The sequence below is a fragment of the Periplaneta americana genome, chromosome 1 (genome assembly GCF_040183065.1).
Source record: "Periplaneta americana isolate PAMFEO1 chromosome 1, P.americana_PAMFEO1_priV1, whole genome shotgun sequence".
NCBI classification, from domain to species: domain Eukaryota; kingdom Metazoa; phylum Arthropoda; class Insecta; order Blattodea; family Blattidae; genus Periplaneta; species Periplaneta americana.
In genome coordinates this window covers 41,226,619-41,244,712 of record NC_091117.1, presented here as the reverse complement: position 1 = coordinate 41,244,712, position 18,094 = coordinate 41,226,619, and the positions used below count along the sequence as shown (strand labels likewise).

General features: G+C 34.0%; 1 protein-coding gene across 3 annotated transcripts in view; it reads right to left on the bottom strand.

Moving 5' to 3' along the window:
- Window positions 1-906: 906 nt before the first annotated feature.
- RalGPS (Ral GEF with PH domain and SH3 binding motif) overlaps window positions 907-18,094 on the bottom strand; it is a 356,648-nt gene continuing 339,460 nt past the window's right edge. For all 3 annotated transcript variants that reach the window (XM_069818974.1, XM_069818967.1, XM_069818983.1), the window contains 4 exons: window positions 16,029-16,256; window positions 14,104-14,292; window positions 12,279-12,400; window positions 907-10,545 (listed from right to left, as the gene is read on the bottom strand). In XM_069818974.1, coding sequence (XP_069675075.1) covers window positions 10,421-10,545; window positions 12,279-12,400; window positions 14,104-14,292; window positions 16,029-16,256 — 664 coding nt within the window. In that variant the 3' untranslated portion in view covers window positions 907-10,420. The remainder of the gene's footprint in view (window positions 10,546-12,278; window positions 12,401-14,103; window positions 14,293-16,028; window positions 16,257-18,094) is intronic.

Sequence of the window (18,094 nt, the reverse complement as noted above, 5' to 3'; positions counted from 1 at the left end):
GACGTCTTAGTACCGTAACTTAACCAGTATTTTGTTTTCCTTGCCTCCTCTTCGGCGGTGACACTGCATGGACTAGGAGTGGAGTGACAGATTTAGGACATTTGCCCTAAAAATTAAAAAGCACGAATCTTCGCAGTCTCACCTGAAAAATGTTGTTTCATTGGCTATGTTAGGCAAAGCTAATATTTCTGAGCAATTAAATGAAGCGAACAGAACAAATATTCTCAAACATAATCAAGAACTGAGAAAAAATTGTGAAATTATTTTAAAAAATATTAATTGTATCAAATTTTGTGGCAATATGAACTTCCCCTTAGGGGGACATGATGAAAAAACGAGTCGAAGAACCCTGGTGTATCTCGTGGGTTGCTACAGTTCGTGAGTAATCTAAACGAGCCTCTCAAAAATCATTTGGAACATGACACTGTTTAAAGGTAATTCTAAAACAATTCAGGATGAACGGGTAGATTGCAAGTTGAGTGTCTGCCGATCTGAAATTCAGACTGAAATCGATGGTATTAGTTTTTTTTTTTTTTTTTTTTTTTTTAAGCGATTATGGCAAATGATGCCACAGACATTTCCCAAATAAGTCGATATGTCGATATGTACTGCATTTATTTTTGTCCTATACTTACTAGTAATGATATCAAGAAGTGAAATTTGTATGTACCAAAATCTACTGCAGCTCCCCCAATCCACAAGTTCACGAGCCGCCACTGTGGGTCACTGAAGAGAAGAAAAGTTCGGAGCAGAAGTACGTAGATATGAGATGACAGACATTAAGATATATAGATCATATGCGGAGGCTAAAAGATAGAAAATACGAAAGGTGGAGAATGCTGGGTTTGCAGTGAAAGACCTACCCTTGGGCAGAAAACTATGAATGAATAAATGAAACAATGTACAAAAGATTAATGTAATTGCTTTTATTCCTCACATTTTTTACACTTTTAAAAATTTCAGACACTTCAAATTAATATTCCTAAGACCACTAGCAAGTCATAGGTTGTATAAATGAGGGTAAGGGAATATGTAAATACAAACATAATTGCTTATTTATTCTTATACAAACTGAACTGCTCACATATACAACACAAGCATGCTGCCATTTATGTATTTAAGGTAGGACCTTTCCTAATTTCCACATGGTAAAACATTCTACCACACTCTGTGTACATATGGCAATTTACAATTCATGAAAGCTATTTCCATCTCTTTAGACGCAGAAATACCACCATTTAAAGCTAATGACATGGAATATAAAATTGACATTGCAATTACAAGATATTTTGCTATTCACAGCCATTGAAGATACGTAACTATGTATTATTGGGAATACAGACTGACACTGCAACACATTACCACAAGGAGAAATAAAACTTGCCTATAGAACTAACTGAACATAATAAAAGTAACATTTCCTTAATAATAAAAAAGAAGACATTAAAGAAACTTAAGGTATTATTGCTTAAATGTGGGACAGGATAGAAAAGCTTCTCTAATCAAGTATGACTTGCATTCTCAATTACAGCTCTGATAATTGACTTTATTTTTTCATAGTAGACAGTGAACTGTGAATTACGAAAATCAAATAATATTAAACAATTTCAACTCAAATGGAATATCTATATATCTGTGTTTGTTTAGTTATTTGGTAGGATACACAATATTTCGGATTTCAGAATTATTGTTACCTTCTTAGCTACAGTTTAGCATAGTTATTTCATAGAAAAGAGAGTATCGGTACTGCTGATGTAAAATATTCACTCATTATATACGTATAATCTGAGGAAACAGGATACCAACGTAAATAAAGCAGGTTTCTAGTCTGGAATAAAATTGATTCACAGATTATGAAAAAGGATGAACAAGTTCAATCATCTTTAAAAAAAAAATAAACACTAAAACTTGAGCTTATTTGCTGCCACTGAAAAATTTGGCTCCTTCCCCACAGTTATTGTTAGAAGTCTCTCATTTCATTACTGACCAAACACATCCAAATCACCGTTGCCGTATCTCGTGCAGAGTTTCAGAATGCCAGAAAGGATGATAAATAAAAAATTGGCTAATAACAGAAGTTAATAAATGTGCGACGTTTATAACTACTTCTACCAAAGAGGCTGCAAAAGGGTATCTGACGGATACAGGGGGAGAGCCATTAATCCTTCCCATTGAAGGCTTTAAGGAACCAACCTGGACAAATACCCAATGTCCCATCCCTACCTTCCTGTGGTGCAGCTGTTAGTAAGCATAATTTACAAGCTGAACTAAAGGGAGGGGCTACTCATCAATTAGCACTGGTCAGCTTGATGAGTTAATGACTGAATTTGATATAATTTTCCTCTATCCAATACCTAATTCCCTCTTTACCCTTTCCTATCCAGTCCTCTGACTGAACTCTTACTTTCTTCGATCCTGACGGCATTAGAGCATTCGAGGCCTAGGGGTTCATTTCCCTCTCCTTCCTCCTCTTTCTACTTTTCTGTTCCTAGTGCTGACCTGCTATGGCACTAAAATCGTCCTCCAGTGGCTTAAGGAGGGAAAGCTGGTGATCAACAAGATCTCCCAGCTAGGTCCAATGGACCCGTTGACCAACAGCAGGTGTGGTCCTCCAGACATTCTGGGGGTTGTGTGTGAATGAAGTAGCCACCAAAACGTTAAAAATATGGTGTTCACTTAAATCGGCTACAACTTGCCATTTTCACTCCATACTCAAACCAAGAAATGGATTCGGAACACCTCAAAATCTGTGCTTCAGTGGCTGGTCATGATAATATCTTTGAAAAATATTGGAGTGCAAGAGGTCAAATGACTTTATTGTCAAATGCCTGGCATTAGAAAACAACAACAACTTCTAACAAAGATCCCCTCCTATTGCCTTAAAGAGGCTAACATCACTGTTACCACACTACATCACATACTACAGGAAAGCAAGATTCATAATTCAGCAAGTGATGTTTAAAAGTTAAATGAAACAAACTAAAGCACATTCCGGGGGGAGGGGGGACCTTAAAATCTTACGATCTGACAAGCAAAACCGACAACAGTGAGTCCTGATCATTAACATTTCCAGCTGAATTGCAATATGTATGAAAGTGTTTATTATTTCAAATTTAGTTCAATACTGTATACCACACAGAAATTTGGAATTAAATAACATTGCATATTCATAGAAGTGAATTATGCAGATTGATTTTATTTCAATGACAGTATAATTCAAAGGAAACGCCACCAATTACTCTGAAAACCTTGCCAATTACTTTTAAAAATTACTTACGTATCAATTTTCGTACAGAAACATTTTTATACAATTCCATATTCATTTACATATGAGCATATAGTAAATACGTATTTTCATCAGTTTTTTTATAATCAACACAAAATGTTTCGAATCATTTAGGGAGTAATGTAAAGCACTAAATAACTAAATTAAAAGTCTCAAATGGACGATTAAGATTAGATTATATGCAAGAAAATACTATACCCAATAAGAAAATTTAAATTAAAAAGTCACCTGAAGTACTCTTTAAGACTTCTTTCTCCGAACTATGTGGTAAAATGAAATAAAATACACAACTGCAACTATTCGTTTTCAATTTATATTTCCTTTGAATTACTGAAAAAAATCTTTAGCTCATTCATAGAAGAACAGATCCAGAAATAGGCTTGCATTGATTATTAACCTTCACAAACATAAAGACCCCACCTTATGCAGTACCAAAATTTCACCTGAAGCTACAGTAGACAAAAGGACAGAACATAATACCTCTAGAATGTACTGTAAGTCAGAATTTCCTTGGAGGCGGTAGGAAGGAAGAGGATTAAAGTTAGCTTGTTAATTGCTAAAAGATTTCTGTAGACTTCTGACTTCCGGTTAGTAGCAATTGACTTTGGCATATTTTTTGTTAATCATTTATAAACTTTTACTATGTTACGAAGCTCAGTACAGTTTTCCTTTCTGTCTCTGTAAGATCCAAAATTGCTGCCGCATTAAGAGATAAGGGCTGGATAGTAGAAGAAGAAATCTCCTGTCTAGCTAAACATGGGTTAACGAGACGAGTAGATATTTTAGCGTACAATGCTGACACTAAACAGGGCATCATTGTGGACCCCATGATACGTTTTGAAGTAGAATGTCATCAGTCAGCCGAGGTCCACCTTGAGAAGAAGTCGATCTATGAGCCTACAGTCAACTATTTCAAGCTGAAATATGTCTTAATTCACGTTGAGGTATTCGGCTTGCTCATAGGTGCTCGAGGGACTATACCAGCTTTTTTCGAAGAATTTAGTCGACCTGGTTGGCAAGTTGGTATAGCGCTGGCCTTCTATGCCTAAGGTTGCAGGTTCGATCCCGGGCCAGGTCGATGGCATTTAAGTGTGCTTAAATGTGACAGGCTCATGTCAGTAGATTTACTGGCATGTAAAAGAACTCCTGCGGGACAAAATTCCGGCACATCCGGCGACGCTGATATAACCACTGCAGTTGCGAGCGTCGTTAAATAAAACATAACATTTTTTTTTTTTCGAAGAATTTTGACGGCAGTTTGCTCTGCCAACATCTCTGAGGGATGACATTGTGATAATTGTGTTAAAAAAAATCCTGCCAAATCCTAATTAATCACATGGTGCCACATTAATAGCAATTGTAATTTTTCACGCCCTTTTCTTTGTTTCCCTTCTTTAAAATTTAATATCTATGTTTACATATGTATACTAATTTTTTTTGAGGATATACTGAGTCCGTAAGGGCTACCCTCCATGGGGGGCAGTTTACTATTATATATTTCTATGAAATTACTAACCAACTGTATGTAGAAACAATTTAATTCTCATTGGTCTTTTTTAACATGAAACCAAAACATATCCTGAGAAAGGCAGATGGTTAAAGATATGTGTTTCGTACAGTAGACTCTTGAACCTCCAAACACATATATGCTTTAAACACAGTTCCATCGCATTTAGAGATCACTGTTGACAAAACATATCCAAATTTCGAATTGGTCCCATTAGACTTTCTATTCACTGAAATTGAGAAAAAAGCTCTTCTGTTCTTTAAACCACTCATCACAGAATGAGTGTTTTAATATAATTTTAAGAAATGACATTTATTTTAAAAATTCGTATATAAATTATTACTTTTATTATAAAACCGATACAAACACGGATAATCATGAGTCTACTGTAAAGTATGGATGAAAGCCAATGACTCAATTCTAGGTTACCATATCACAATACACAAGATCATGCAAAGCCAAATTGTCTTTTCTGAATTACACATTTGCACAAATCTAAGACAACATCTTTCAATATTATGAGTACATTATTTTTAATTTAAACTGTAGTTCCTGGGGGACAAAGAATGTGTATTATTGCAAGTTAAATACATATAATGAAGACATACATTGCAGCATAGTTAGGAAATGTGCATTTATTGCAACATCTTTAGAGTTGAATTAATGAAGATAGTGATTTTGACTACCCTTTAGTATTAATCAGTAGTAACACATGTCCTGCGTTTGCTAATCAGTTTATAATCCGTAGCAAATAAAGGTACTGGTATTCCATTTTATTGCGCACTGACATATTAAGTAGTATTCTAGGCGAAGTTTGGTAAGATTAGAGCTTAGGTCACTGCTTAGCTTACCACATTTATTGTGGTGTGTGTATTTTGCAGAATAATAAGCAGCAGCCAAGTACAAAAGCACAAAAATATTCATACCGGTACTTCCATTTCAGTGAAATCTCTAACATCACTCATTCTACACACGGCAAAAACACATGGACGACCATTCCATTCCGTGTAAAGGCCTGCCCCCAATTAATGGAATCGAACTGAATCGAATCAAAAAGAAATGTCCCCCAGCGCTCATGTCTAGTGGAACCGAACTGAAGCGTGTACAACTTAAAATGAATCTCATAATGGCTTTAGCATAGTTACGTGAAAAGGCAGAAAGAGAAGAAATAAATATCCAAAACAAGAAAAGGAAATACTGGATGCATGGAGAATGTTGACTTTGACTATATCGATCGCCCAGTTCAAAAGTGTGACAACTCAAAAATTGTCATTTTTTTAGTTATTTATACTACTGAAAGCCCCTTTCGGAGCTCTTTCTGATTCAATATTGAGATAAGTCATATTTACAACCAAAAAGAAAAAAAAAAACGAAATAAACTGCTTTAGAAGTAATTATAACTATGGACTTTATTAATTCATTATTACTACATTTCGAAATCCATTAATAATGAACTGGAAGATTGTGATATACTCGTCCTGAATACTGACTCATTTCTAATTGTCGTGGTTATGAACCAGAAATCTGTTCCTTTCCAGGTGATTTATTTGAAACTTTCAACTGAAGATATCTCAAAACTTGTTTTTTTGAGTTGTCGCACTTTTGAACCAGACGATTGATATTCTGAGAGATGAAGCATAATTTCTTTCTATACCGCTACCTTGGATTTTAATCTTTACCCAGTGTTTCCATTAATTTACTTATTTCGCTTCAAGCATTATCACGGGAATAATTATTACAGTAGTACTTTTGTGTTTTGTTATACAGTAGTGGATATTTCTGAACAAAATTTATTAATTTTTCTTCGTTCTTATTATTGAATTGTAATTTTCTGTACTATTTAAGCAATAATTAACGTTCAATAAAGAAATTACCCTACCAAAAATGGATATGACTGTTTTTTCGTGAAGACTTCAGAAGAACATATGATCATACCCAAAACAAGAAGTTCCAGCTCATAAATTCTATTCTATTCGATTTGATGTGCCGCTTTCTGCTATCTTCCATTTAAATACATAGTGAAGTAAATTTGTTTGATTCGATTCCGCTAAGTGGGAGCGGACCTTAAGGAAGACATAACAACCTACTGACTAATACTAAAGGTGTTCTACAATGTCTCCATTCAGGTAGCAGTCCGAGTATGTTGAAAATGTTAGAGCATATTAACATTTCCCGTAATCTTATTCCACTGAACACAACAATTATCTGTCATTGAACTTGAAGTTCAAAATGTCTCCAATTATTAGTTACAATGAAACATGGACACTGTATACATAAAAAAAAAATTACATAGGCAATGTTAATCGATAAGGTGTCATCTTAGAGAATGCAAATTTTAACAATTCACTAATCCATGTGGACCCTAAACTTAGACCTACAGTACAGAAAATCAAGTGTAGGAAATATTTCAATATTATTACTATTATTATTGTTATATGTATGTTGTAACTGGAGTACTTAATGTACTCCTGAGAGTATGTGAAAATTAAAAAACTTATCACAACAACAATACCAAATTCTTCCTTCATAAAATTATCCTGCCTTCACACGTAATCCAACTTGGGCAGGAACACACAATGCTTTTTGACAATAAAGTCTTAGAGAACTGAGCAGGTAAGTCTACTAAATTTGCATCTTAGAAGTTACTTTAAAAAACAGAAGATAACACCACTGAAAGATAGCTTATTTATTTTAAGTTTTATTCTGTTACGGTACTTTAAGGTTGATATTTGAACAAAGGAAGGCTTTTCTTAGAGATAATGTACGTTATGTCACTTCTTTTATTACAATGATTACTCATTATATTCTCGAAGTCAGATAAAGTCCCTTTCCATACAAATCAGTTACGATATCAAATAGCAGCAAGTAGATAATGTTCCCGTATTCCAGAGTTCTGCTTCGAAAATATTATGTCAAGTGTGTCAATAGTTTGAAAAGGCAGTAAGAAATGCAATTAATATTTTTTAATATCAAGGTGAAAGAAGCGAAAATAAATTTTCCCAAGGCTGTGTCCTTGCAACGTACTTAAAATTACTTAATTCAAGATTAAAATTTAATTTCATATAATTAATTTATATTTTTATAATATACTAACGAAGTAATTGTGTAACATACACAGAATGTTGATATATTGACTTAGAAGTGCATTAAATACCCGAGACTTAACCTCAATCTATAGCAATAGGCAAAATACAATTCGTAAATGAAAATTTCTTACTACTGTATAATCATCGGTATTAGAGCATAGGAGATATCATCAGTTATTTGAAAGTTGAAGTTTCTTTATCATGATAAATTAATTTATTGTCTATGTTTCAATTTTTATTCAGTTACCAACTAGTAGGCCTAACCATAAATATTTCAATAAAGAGCCATTATGTAAGTTAAGCTATCACATCAGTTGAAGTTATCTTTAATTTCATAATTATATGAAAATCAAAGAAAAATGTGTGAATCCATTAATAAACAAACAGGTTTTATATAGCATACAGTGCCATATAAACATTGAGAAATTCTCAATCGTAAATATGCTTCACGTTATAACTTTTTATATTTTAGAATTCTGTGGAAGGGAAATTAAGATGTGCTAATGCTGATGCTACTACTATCGTCTGATGAATTGACGGAGTCAGACTTATAATGCTAAGAAAAACAAAACACTTAATAATATTTTACAAGGCAACTAAAACTGAAAATACGCCTCCACACTGTGTGTATTAAAAACTGAATACCTTCAAATATGTAGAATCCTTAAAAACAAAAGTACAGGACACTACAACAACAATGAAATGAATGCCAAAAATAAAAGCTGCAAATAGCTGTTTCATGTTCTTTTAAAAAATCTTGAAAATGCTAAATTATATTTAGAGAATTAGAATTGTACAAACACAAACCTATTATATTCTTAGTTTAATTCATTACAGCAAAACTTCAATACTCACAAAAAAGGATAAAGAATTTGAAAATATTTCAAGAACAGCTTTCCGCCAATTTTTTGGAGCATTAAAAAACAAGAAGTGAATGGAAAATTTTCTGTACCGGTAACAAGATTTTTGAAATGTACAAAAAGGCAGGGTATTTAAACGAAAATCAAGGGTAAAACAGTAATATAAAAGACAATTAAAGAAAGGGCATCAGATAACAAGCAAAACTGATAGCATATTTAGATGCAACTCCCATTTGAAAATATTACTATGAGATACCAATGCAATCAATATATGTACAGCATGTAAAGAGGATATGAACATTTAGGGAAAATACACTGAAAAATTTAGTGGAATTGTAAGATGTGACAGACATTACGCAGTATAGCAATAGAGAATTACGCAACTTGTGATACTCTGTATCGGTACTGGTAATATTATCTGTGTGGCATCTACAGTCAGTTTATTGGTACTGATCAGGGTATATATGAGAATATTCGAAATACCGTATATACGCAAATACTCTGCGCCATCAAATAATCAACACACCCCAATTTTAAGAGGTAACATTAAAACAAAAAGAGTTGTAATTTGTGTTTCAAATAATGCGTGCACCCTAATTTTTCTTTGCTAAATTCCGGAAAAAATATGCGTGGAGTATTCGCGTATATATGGTAATACTGTGGATTTTATTGGGAAAGGGCATGAGTTATTACAGTATTTATAATCGCAGTAAGTTAAATACAGATGTAATCAACTTCAACTCAATTCGCAATGAGATAAACACGAATGAAGTAGATTAGGGTCTATAATTAATGTCAAAGAATTTCGGGTACATGAAAACAGAACAGCATTCTAGTGATGAGCACTGGTGTTGTAATTTATTATTAAAAAATTCGTTGTATTTATTATGGATTCACATTGTGTCTTTGATTACATCTTGGGCTGAAAAACATGTATTACAATAAATACAATTATGAAGATGAATTTAATATTGTTCTCACAGTTGCAGCATTCTGTTCCACTTGTCGATCTTAAAACTCTTGACTTAATACCCCTTATCTGTTTTTTCTTCCGATTTTCTGATGTGAAGATGAAGACGGCTGCCCATCTCAGTCTGGCTAGCTCTGTATCAGTGGTAGAAGGACATCATAGATGTGGACAACAAGTTGAATGCTTAAAACCCTGATGAAGGTCTGCATGACCATTTGTTTTCCTCTACAAGATTTTTCTTTCCTTCCCAAGAGTTCTAGAATACCACTCAGCTTCAAATATCTCCAAACTAGTCCCTTTCCTTGCTATCAGTGCTCGAATTCAAGATCACTCCATTGCTGCCAACTCATGAAAGTTTAAAAAATACTTAACATAATCTTTGTAAAACACTGTCATGAAATGAGTATTTCCGATCTAATGCCAGACTGGCTCGAGTTCAATACAAAACAAAATATTGCTATGACTACAAATTTTAGCTAAGCCAGTAAAACAAACGACAGTCTGAAATGATGAGCACGAATAAAATCTGCTCTTATGATTTGGTATATACAATAGGCCATAGAAGCTAGAAGATAAACCACAAAATTGCATCTAATAGAAGAGAGAGGTTTTGTACGCTATTCTCTCCAGTATCACTATAGCACTTACATGCACATTCAGACACCTTTTATGTTGATATAAAAGCACTTGTTCCAACACTTCATTCTACTATCACTCGAAGGACATGAGGTTGACAGGCAATGGCTCCTGCTTGATGCCACATGCTGCTTGCTGCAGGTGACGACACCACTGTTGTGCCGCTGTTTTGCTGCCTGCTCTGTACTTGTATACATTCCCTGCAAATCAAAGATCACACAGCTTGTACTCGAATTCGTTCATTTCATTATTAGCTTATTTGTTCACTTTCTGAGTCATTAATAATTTCTTCCTTCATTTCCTCACACATTCACTCAATTGATATACTTCTTCACTTACTGATGATTTTAATTTACTTCTTACTGTGACCAAGACCTCCATTTCTACATTCAGAAGAAGGCGCAGATCAGCAACTCCACCTCCTTCTACTCATTTCATAATTCATTATTTGACTGATTATTTATTTATTCACATATTCTGTCTCCAATTTATGTATTCATCCATTCATTTGATAATTCATTATTAGACTGATCATTTATTCACGCATTCAGTCTCCAATTTACGTATTCATCCACTCATTCAATAACTTGCTCTCCCATTCATTCACTCATTATATCAATGATCCATCCATTAATTCACATATTTGCTCACCGAATCATCCATAGATTCACTCATTTCTTCACTAATCCCTTTTAATTCATTTATTTCCTCACTAACCCATCCATTAATTCACTCATTCACTCAACGATTCGACCATTAATTCATTCACTCACTGTTTCGACTATCAATCCAGTCACATATTTGTTCACTCTTTCTCCATTAATGTACTTACTCATTTGCTCACCGATTTCCTCATTAATTCACTCTCATTTGATCACACATTCGTCTATTATTTTAGTCACTTCTTCGTTCACTGATTCTCCAATTAATTCACTCAATTACTCATTGATTCGGCAATTAATTCACTCCTTATTTTCTTACTGATTCGTCAATTAATTCACTCAAGTGCTCACTGATTCGCCAATTAATCCAGTTACTTATTTGCTCACTCATTCGCTTATTAATTCACTCACTTACTCGCCTATTGATTCGCTCATGTATTTGTTGACTAACTCGTCGATTAATTCATTCACTATTTGCTCAACAACTCGCCGATTAATTCATTTATTTCCTCACACATTCGGCCATTAATTCTATAACTTATTTGCAAACACATTCACCTACTCATTTGCTTATACACATTCTTCATTTACTTACTGACTCATTTACATTCTTACACATCAGCTCATTAATTCACTCATTTGCTCACTAACTGCCTATTACTTCACTCTTATTTACTTACTGATTATCTATTAGTACACTCATTTACTTGCTTACTGACCGCCTATTAATTCACTCATTTATTCACTGATTCACAAAGTAATTAATTCATTCATTAATTCGCTCATTTATATTTGCTCATTAATTCACTGATTTGCTCACCGTTTCGTATATTAATTCAATCATTCACTCAGTCTGCCATTTAATTAATTAATTAATTTATTTATTCTTCATTCACTCACACACTGTCTTCTTTATAAACTCATTTTCTCGCTCTTTCACCATCCCGTTTACTCATTCACCCACTCATTTATTCACTAATTCACTTATTCACTCACATTATTTATTCATTCACTGAAGCATTCTCATATGTTTTCTCGTCTACTCATTCACTTACTTTCTCTTTTACTTACGTTACTCTTTCACTTATTTTCTTGCTCATTTATTTATTCATCCATTCAGTGACTTAAGTTGTATTATTTGTCAAAATCAGAATTATATATTTTCTCCAAAGAAATTCTTTCACTGCTGGCGAAGATAAAATATGTAGTTGAGATTCAGTTACATTTTAACATTTATCTCTACACACTGCATGTACACAAGCCGTTCTTACCTCTAATTGGATCAGTAAGTTGAAATAAATCTGGTTGAAATGGATTGTCACCCAAGAAAACGGACCATCCGCCTACAGGCACCATTTTGCAAGGTTCTTGCTTGAAGTCTGATCTTTCACTCCTATAAAAATTCACAGAAAAGTTATAATAAAATGAATGCCATAAACATAACTAAACACACTGTAAAGCAGTTAATATACAATATAAAATACATACACATTAAGCAGTATGGAGGTTGGACCTACTTTCACTCTCAAATTAATTTTGGGTGAGAAGAATATTGTACGCATTGGTGTTGTTATAAATTACTAAATTCACGTGACTGACCCCAACATGTAGGATATCCTTCACACTCTTTTTCAGATGAAGGTAGATCTAAACCTTCCAGATGTTTGAGTTTTTCTTACTTTACCAGCCAAAAAAAAAAAGTCTAAATCATGTCCTGTTATTCTAAAAAGAACTCTGGCACCTTTTCTTGAAAGTACTGCATTTAAGTGGTGTGACTGACACTTGTTGATCAGAGTTTATTTTCTGATTAAGATTCTTCCAGTTTGTTGCTCACTTCATGTTTAAATTTTCTATTAATATTAATTTTAATCGATGAAACTACTGTAATATTGCAGATATTTCTGCACTGATGGTTTCGTCAGGTGTGCTCATGTAAACCCAAAAATATTAAGATGGGAGGTACATCTTTCCATTTATATAAATTAAGTCTAATTTAACATCTTTCTGTTCTGGTGAAATGAAATTTGGCATATTTTCAGTAACATTAATTTCCAAAAGTCTGGATGAAAATTGCATAATCAATATGTATTTCCCTGATATTTTTCACAAATCTATTAATTTTTTAATCATGTTCGTATTAATGCATGAACATTATAAATTAAAATCTTTTACTTATCTCTGAATGAATTATTTTCCAATAAAGAACAAATGCTACAGCTTGAAACTTGGAGTCTCACTTTGAGAGAGGAACAGAGGTTAAGGATGTTCCAGAATAAGGAGCTTAGAAAAATAGTTGGGGCTAAGAGGGATGAAGTTACAAGAGAATGGAGAAAGTTACACAATACAGAACTGCACGCATTGTATTCTGCACCTAACATAATTAGGAACGTTAAATCCAGATGTTGAGATGGGCAGGGCATGCAGCACGTATGGGTGAATTCAGAAAGGCGTATAGAGTGTTAGTTGGGAAACCTGTGGAGGGAGGGTGAGACATAGATGGGAGGATAATATTAAAATAGATTTGAGGGAGGTGGGATATGACAGTAGAGACTAGATTAATCTTGCTCAGGATAGGGACTGATTGGGGACTTATGCGAGGGCGGCAATGGACCTCCGGGTTCTCTAAAAGTAACTTGAAAGTAAGACACCTGAGATTCAAGCTTATGTTGTTAAGACATCAAAAACGAACGAACATGCAAAGCTCCAATAAAATATCTCTACAATTTTTTCAGTTATCAGGAAAAACAAATGTAAAACTTAAAGTTTCGAAAAACAAGTAGCAAAGGATAAATTTAAAGGGACATGTAAAGTAACTTGTGCCTTGAGCGCATGTTAAACAGCATATTATCTTGGACACTATTAGAGATATTTAAAAACTTCTCTCGCCATAAGAGAGTGAAAAGTGTATTCTATAAAGAAAGAAATAAATTGAAAAATGTCATTTTTCCGTAAGCAGACTTTCTTCCTTCCATGATGATTGTCTTGAAATGAGTATCAATAAATAAAAAAAGAACGGGGTACAATCCAATCTTTTGAAACGTAATATCGAAGTTGTGACTTCTTAACTTTGCATAATATTAAGAAACTGATACTTGCCCTTTGAAAGACTTTGGTGGATAATAGACAAGGTAAGTAGCCCACAGCTGCACCCAGTAGCGTTGCCACGAGGAAACTGCGGGTTTCCTCCCCTCTTTGAGCACTGTTTTCCTACGAAGACATCCTTGAAGTATACACTGCATACCCATATCTTCACCAAACTCATCTGGATCTGGTAAAAGTGACGAACTAAAAAGAAAGAAAAAAATTAAAGAACTTAAACACATGAAAGGTTCTTGAATTAGAAGAAATTACACATACAAAATTCATTAAAAATAGCTCCAAATGTAAATATGGGGAAAAGCGTAAAAGGAAAAAGCAAACATAAAGGAGATAAAGGTACGAAAAGAGGTACAAGTATGTTAAGAAATAAGGACTGGACAAGGCTGTGGTACAAAGAAAATTGTTTCAACCTGTGTAAGGAAACTGGTATATATTTCAGCCTGTGCAAGGAAACAAATACATGTTTCAACCTGTGCAAGAAACCAGGACATGTTTCAACCTGTGCAAGGAACAGGTACATGTTTCAACCTGTGCAAGGAACAGGTACATGTTTCAACCTGTGCAAGGAACAGGTACATGTTTCAACCTGTGCAAGGAAACCAGTACATATTGTATTTCAGCCTGTGCAAGGAAACCTGTACAAGGAAACTGGTACATATTTTAGCCTGTGCAAGGCAACTGGTACATTTTTGAACCTGTGCAAGGGAAGTGGTTCATGTTTCAACCTATGTAAGGAAATCGGTATATTTTTCAGTGTGTGCAAGGAAACTGGTACATGTTTCAACCTGTGGAAGGAAACTGGTACATATTTCAGCCTGTGCAAGGAAACTGGTACATTTTTGAACCTGTGCAAGGAAACTGGTACATGTTTCAACCTGTGCAAGGAAACTGGTACATGTTTCAATCTGTGCAAGAAAACCAGAACGTTTTCGCTTCCTGAAAAAACTTTTCGAGACATAGAAACAAAGTACCAAATACCAGGACATCTGATCACTCTGCTCTAAAACAATGTGCCACACCTCAAATTATTAGTGAATATATAAGTGCATATTTTGATATTTTTATTGCATATTTGTGTGAATAATTTAAGATTTTCTATGCATATAATTCTCAGCACTACTTTATAGATCACTTGAATATGGAACAACAAGTTTTGATGGTGAAATCATTGCAATAAGTGAATGTCTCAGGAATCTTCTATGCCACATCAATAAATTTAGGAATGCAGTTATATTGTCAGACACCAAAGCAGCTATTCTATCAATCGTCTCTAAACACACACCTTCATCTCAAACAGCAGCAATAACTAAAATGCTCTCTCAATTAATATCACTCAATAAAAGAATTGTATTCCAATGGATACCATCCCATTGTGGAATCCTGGGAAACGAGAATGCGGATGCTTTAGCAAAGAAGGGCAGCACTGCTACTTACAGACCTGTTACTAAATCTACGTATTACTCTGTGAAGAGATTTATTAAATCTACATACTTAGATTTCAACAAACAAAATTTGATAACACAATCCCAAGGGAAAAAATGGAACTCTCTGCATCAAAATCCACAGTTAATTCCCGATTTACCACGAAAATCGTCTGTAGCTGCATTTAGATTGGCAACAGGCCATGATTGTTAGGCTAAACACCTGCATAGAATTGGAATATATCAGTCCCCTAACTATCCATTGTGCAACTGAAACCAAGAAATGGATTCGGAACACCTCAAAATCTGTGCTTCAGTGGCTGGTCATGATAATATCTTTGAAAAATATTGGAGTGCAAGAGGTCAAATGACATTATTGTCAAACGCCTGGCATTAGAAAACAACAACAATTTCTCTATCACATCATACACGACAAGAAAAGTGACTAATGTAAGCTTCTATCAGTAATTTATGCCTGAAGCAGCTCGTGTTGTCACTCACCCATGTCTTGTGAGAAGCTTCTGGCCTTCTTCCCCAGCAGGACTCTCGTCATGTTTGTGTCTGCCACTCGGTGAATCTGGGTTCGGATGCACTGAGCCCGTGTGGCTATGTATCACCTGCTGCTGTTGCTCCTCCAGCACCGAGTCATCTAGAAGATGCTTCTCCCCAAGCTGTGATGCTGAACTTGCTTCCGTGTATGTTACAACTTGTGGTGATTTGTTGAAGATACTGCGACAAAAAATTTAAAGCTATTATTACTTTAATAATAACATGTATTTTGTTGTAATATACTGTATTTTAATGCTTAAGTAAATCTTGATTTTATGCCTTCAATAGAAACTGTTCAGAGTCGATGGTGTGATATGTCAATGAAGGAGCTGTGTGGAACTTTTCTCCTCTTTTGATGACACCCACCTAGTTATTATTATTATTATTATCATTATTATTATTCTTATTTTTATCATCATTATCATCATCATCATTATTATTATTATTATTATTATTATTATTATTATTATTATTATTATTATTATTATTATCAATAATTGTCTTATTTTTTTTTATACTTTGTATGTCTCATTTATTTTGACCTGCTGTTCATATTGTATTATGCTTTTTCATTTCTTTCTGTATGTTATATATTATGTCTGATTTCTACTTGTTGTTTGCATTTTATTATTATTATCTTATTCAGTTTTGCGTGTAAAATTGTAGTGTTTTTTGTAACGCAGTTTTACTCCTGGTTGAGTGTTAGAGAAGGCCATATGGCCTTAACTCTGCCAGGTTAAATAAATCATTATTATTATTATTATTATCCAATAGAGAAGCACCTGATTGTTTGGTTTTTTTTTTTTGTTCAGGTATATTTGGTAAAGGTATGTTTTTTATGCACCACAAAGGTGCATGAGGCATAGAGGTTAAGTTCCATGCTTTCGTGATTTGGGCACTAGAATGAGGTGGTGTGGTCGGCACCACAATCTGATTGCTTTTCACCTCCAGAAAATACTCGGTAGGCCTATTCATTTTCACAGTATGGATGCTGGGGCCACTCTGGAAGTTTTGGCAACAAGAAAAATTTCATCATTAGCGAAATTGAACCAGAACTTTCCAGTCCGTAGCCAGTTGCTCTATCAACTAAGCTACGAGGCCTCCACATATATTTTATTACAACCACTATTATTGCAATCAAAGCAACCTCTCAAACTAATCTCTTTGCTATCGTGAAAAACATCCTGAGCGCATTTGAACCAAAACATTAGTAAGAAATACATGAAGGACTTTTCATATCCTTCACGAACTATGGCCACTATTCATAGATGATCTAGGTGTATTGACAGCTGTGATGGTTATAGGAAACATATTTTAGGTGATTCAGTTTGAAACTTGTAACCATATGACAATTTGGAGTACTATTTAAAAACGAGGCAAGAAAGAGCAAAATGAGAACAAGGAATGTAGCTATGTAACGGTTATTTAATAAAACAAACTGTATTCTAATAAATCTAACGACATTCATATGTTTATACCTCACGAAAATTAAAATCTGCATTTAAGTCCATCCCTTGTTCGCAGGTATGCCCAGAAAAAACAGTAGAAGTGATGCTATACATCATTAATCTGCTTTAATTGGATTTTTTTTCACTGTAATGTCTTTAAAGTAAGATTACAGTATATACTTACAGGTCAAATATTTGCATACAAAAAGAATAAAATGTCCTCCTAAAATTATAATGGTCTTATAATCGAGGAGGTCTTATTATCAAGTAAATACAATATATCACATTAAATAAAGAGATTCATCTCAAGTTCTTCTTTTCTCTATCCACTAACAAATCAGCTGCTAAAAGAAACATTTAGAGCAAAAAATTGTCAGAAACTACAACCACATAAAGTAGGCCTGCTCATTCTATTTTCATTACCATTCTGGTGTTATTAATCGTAATTTTCGTAGCTCATGTACAAATGTAGGAAAACACAAATAATATAATGCAAATGGACGGAGACTACAAAAATATCTACATTCCTAAACACCATTTTATATTGACATCCTCGTGTTTACTACTACT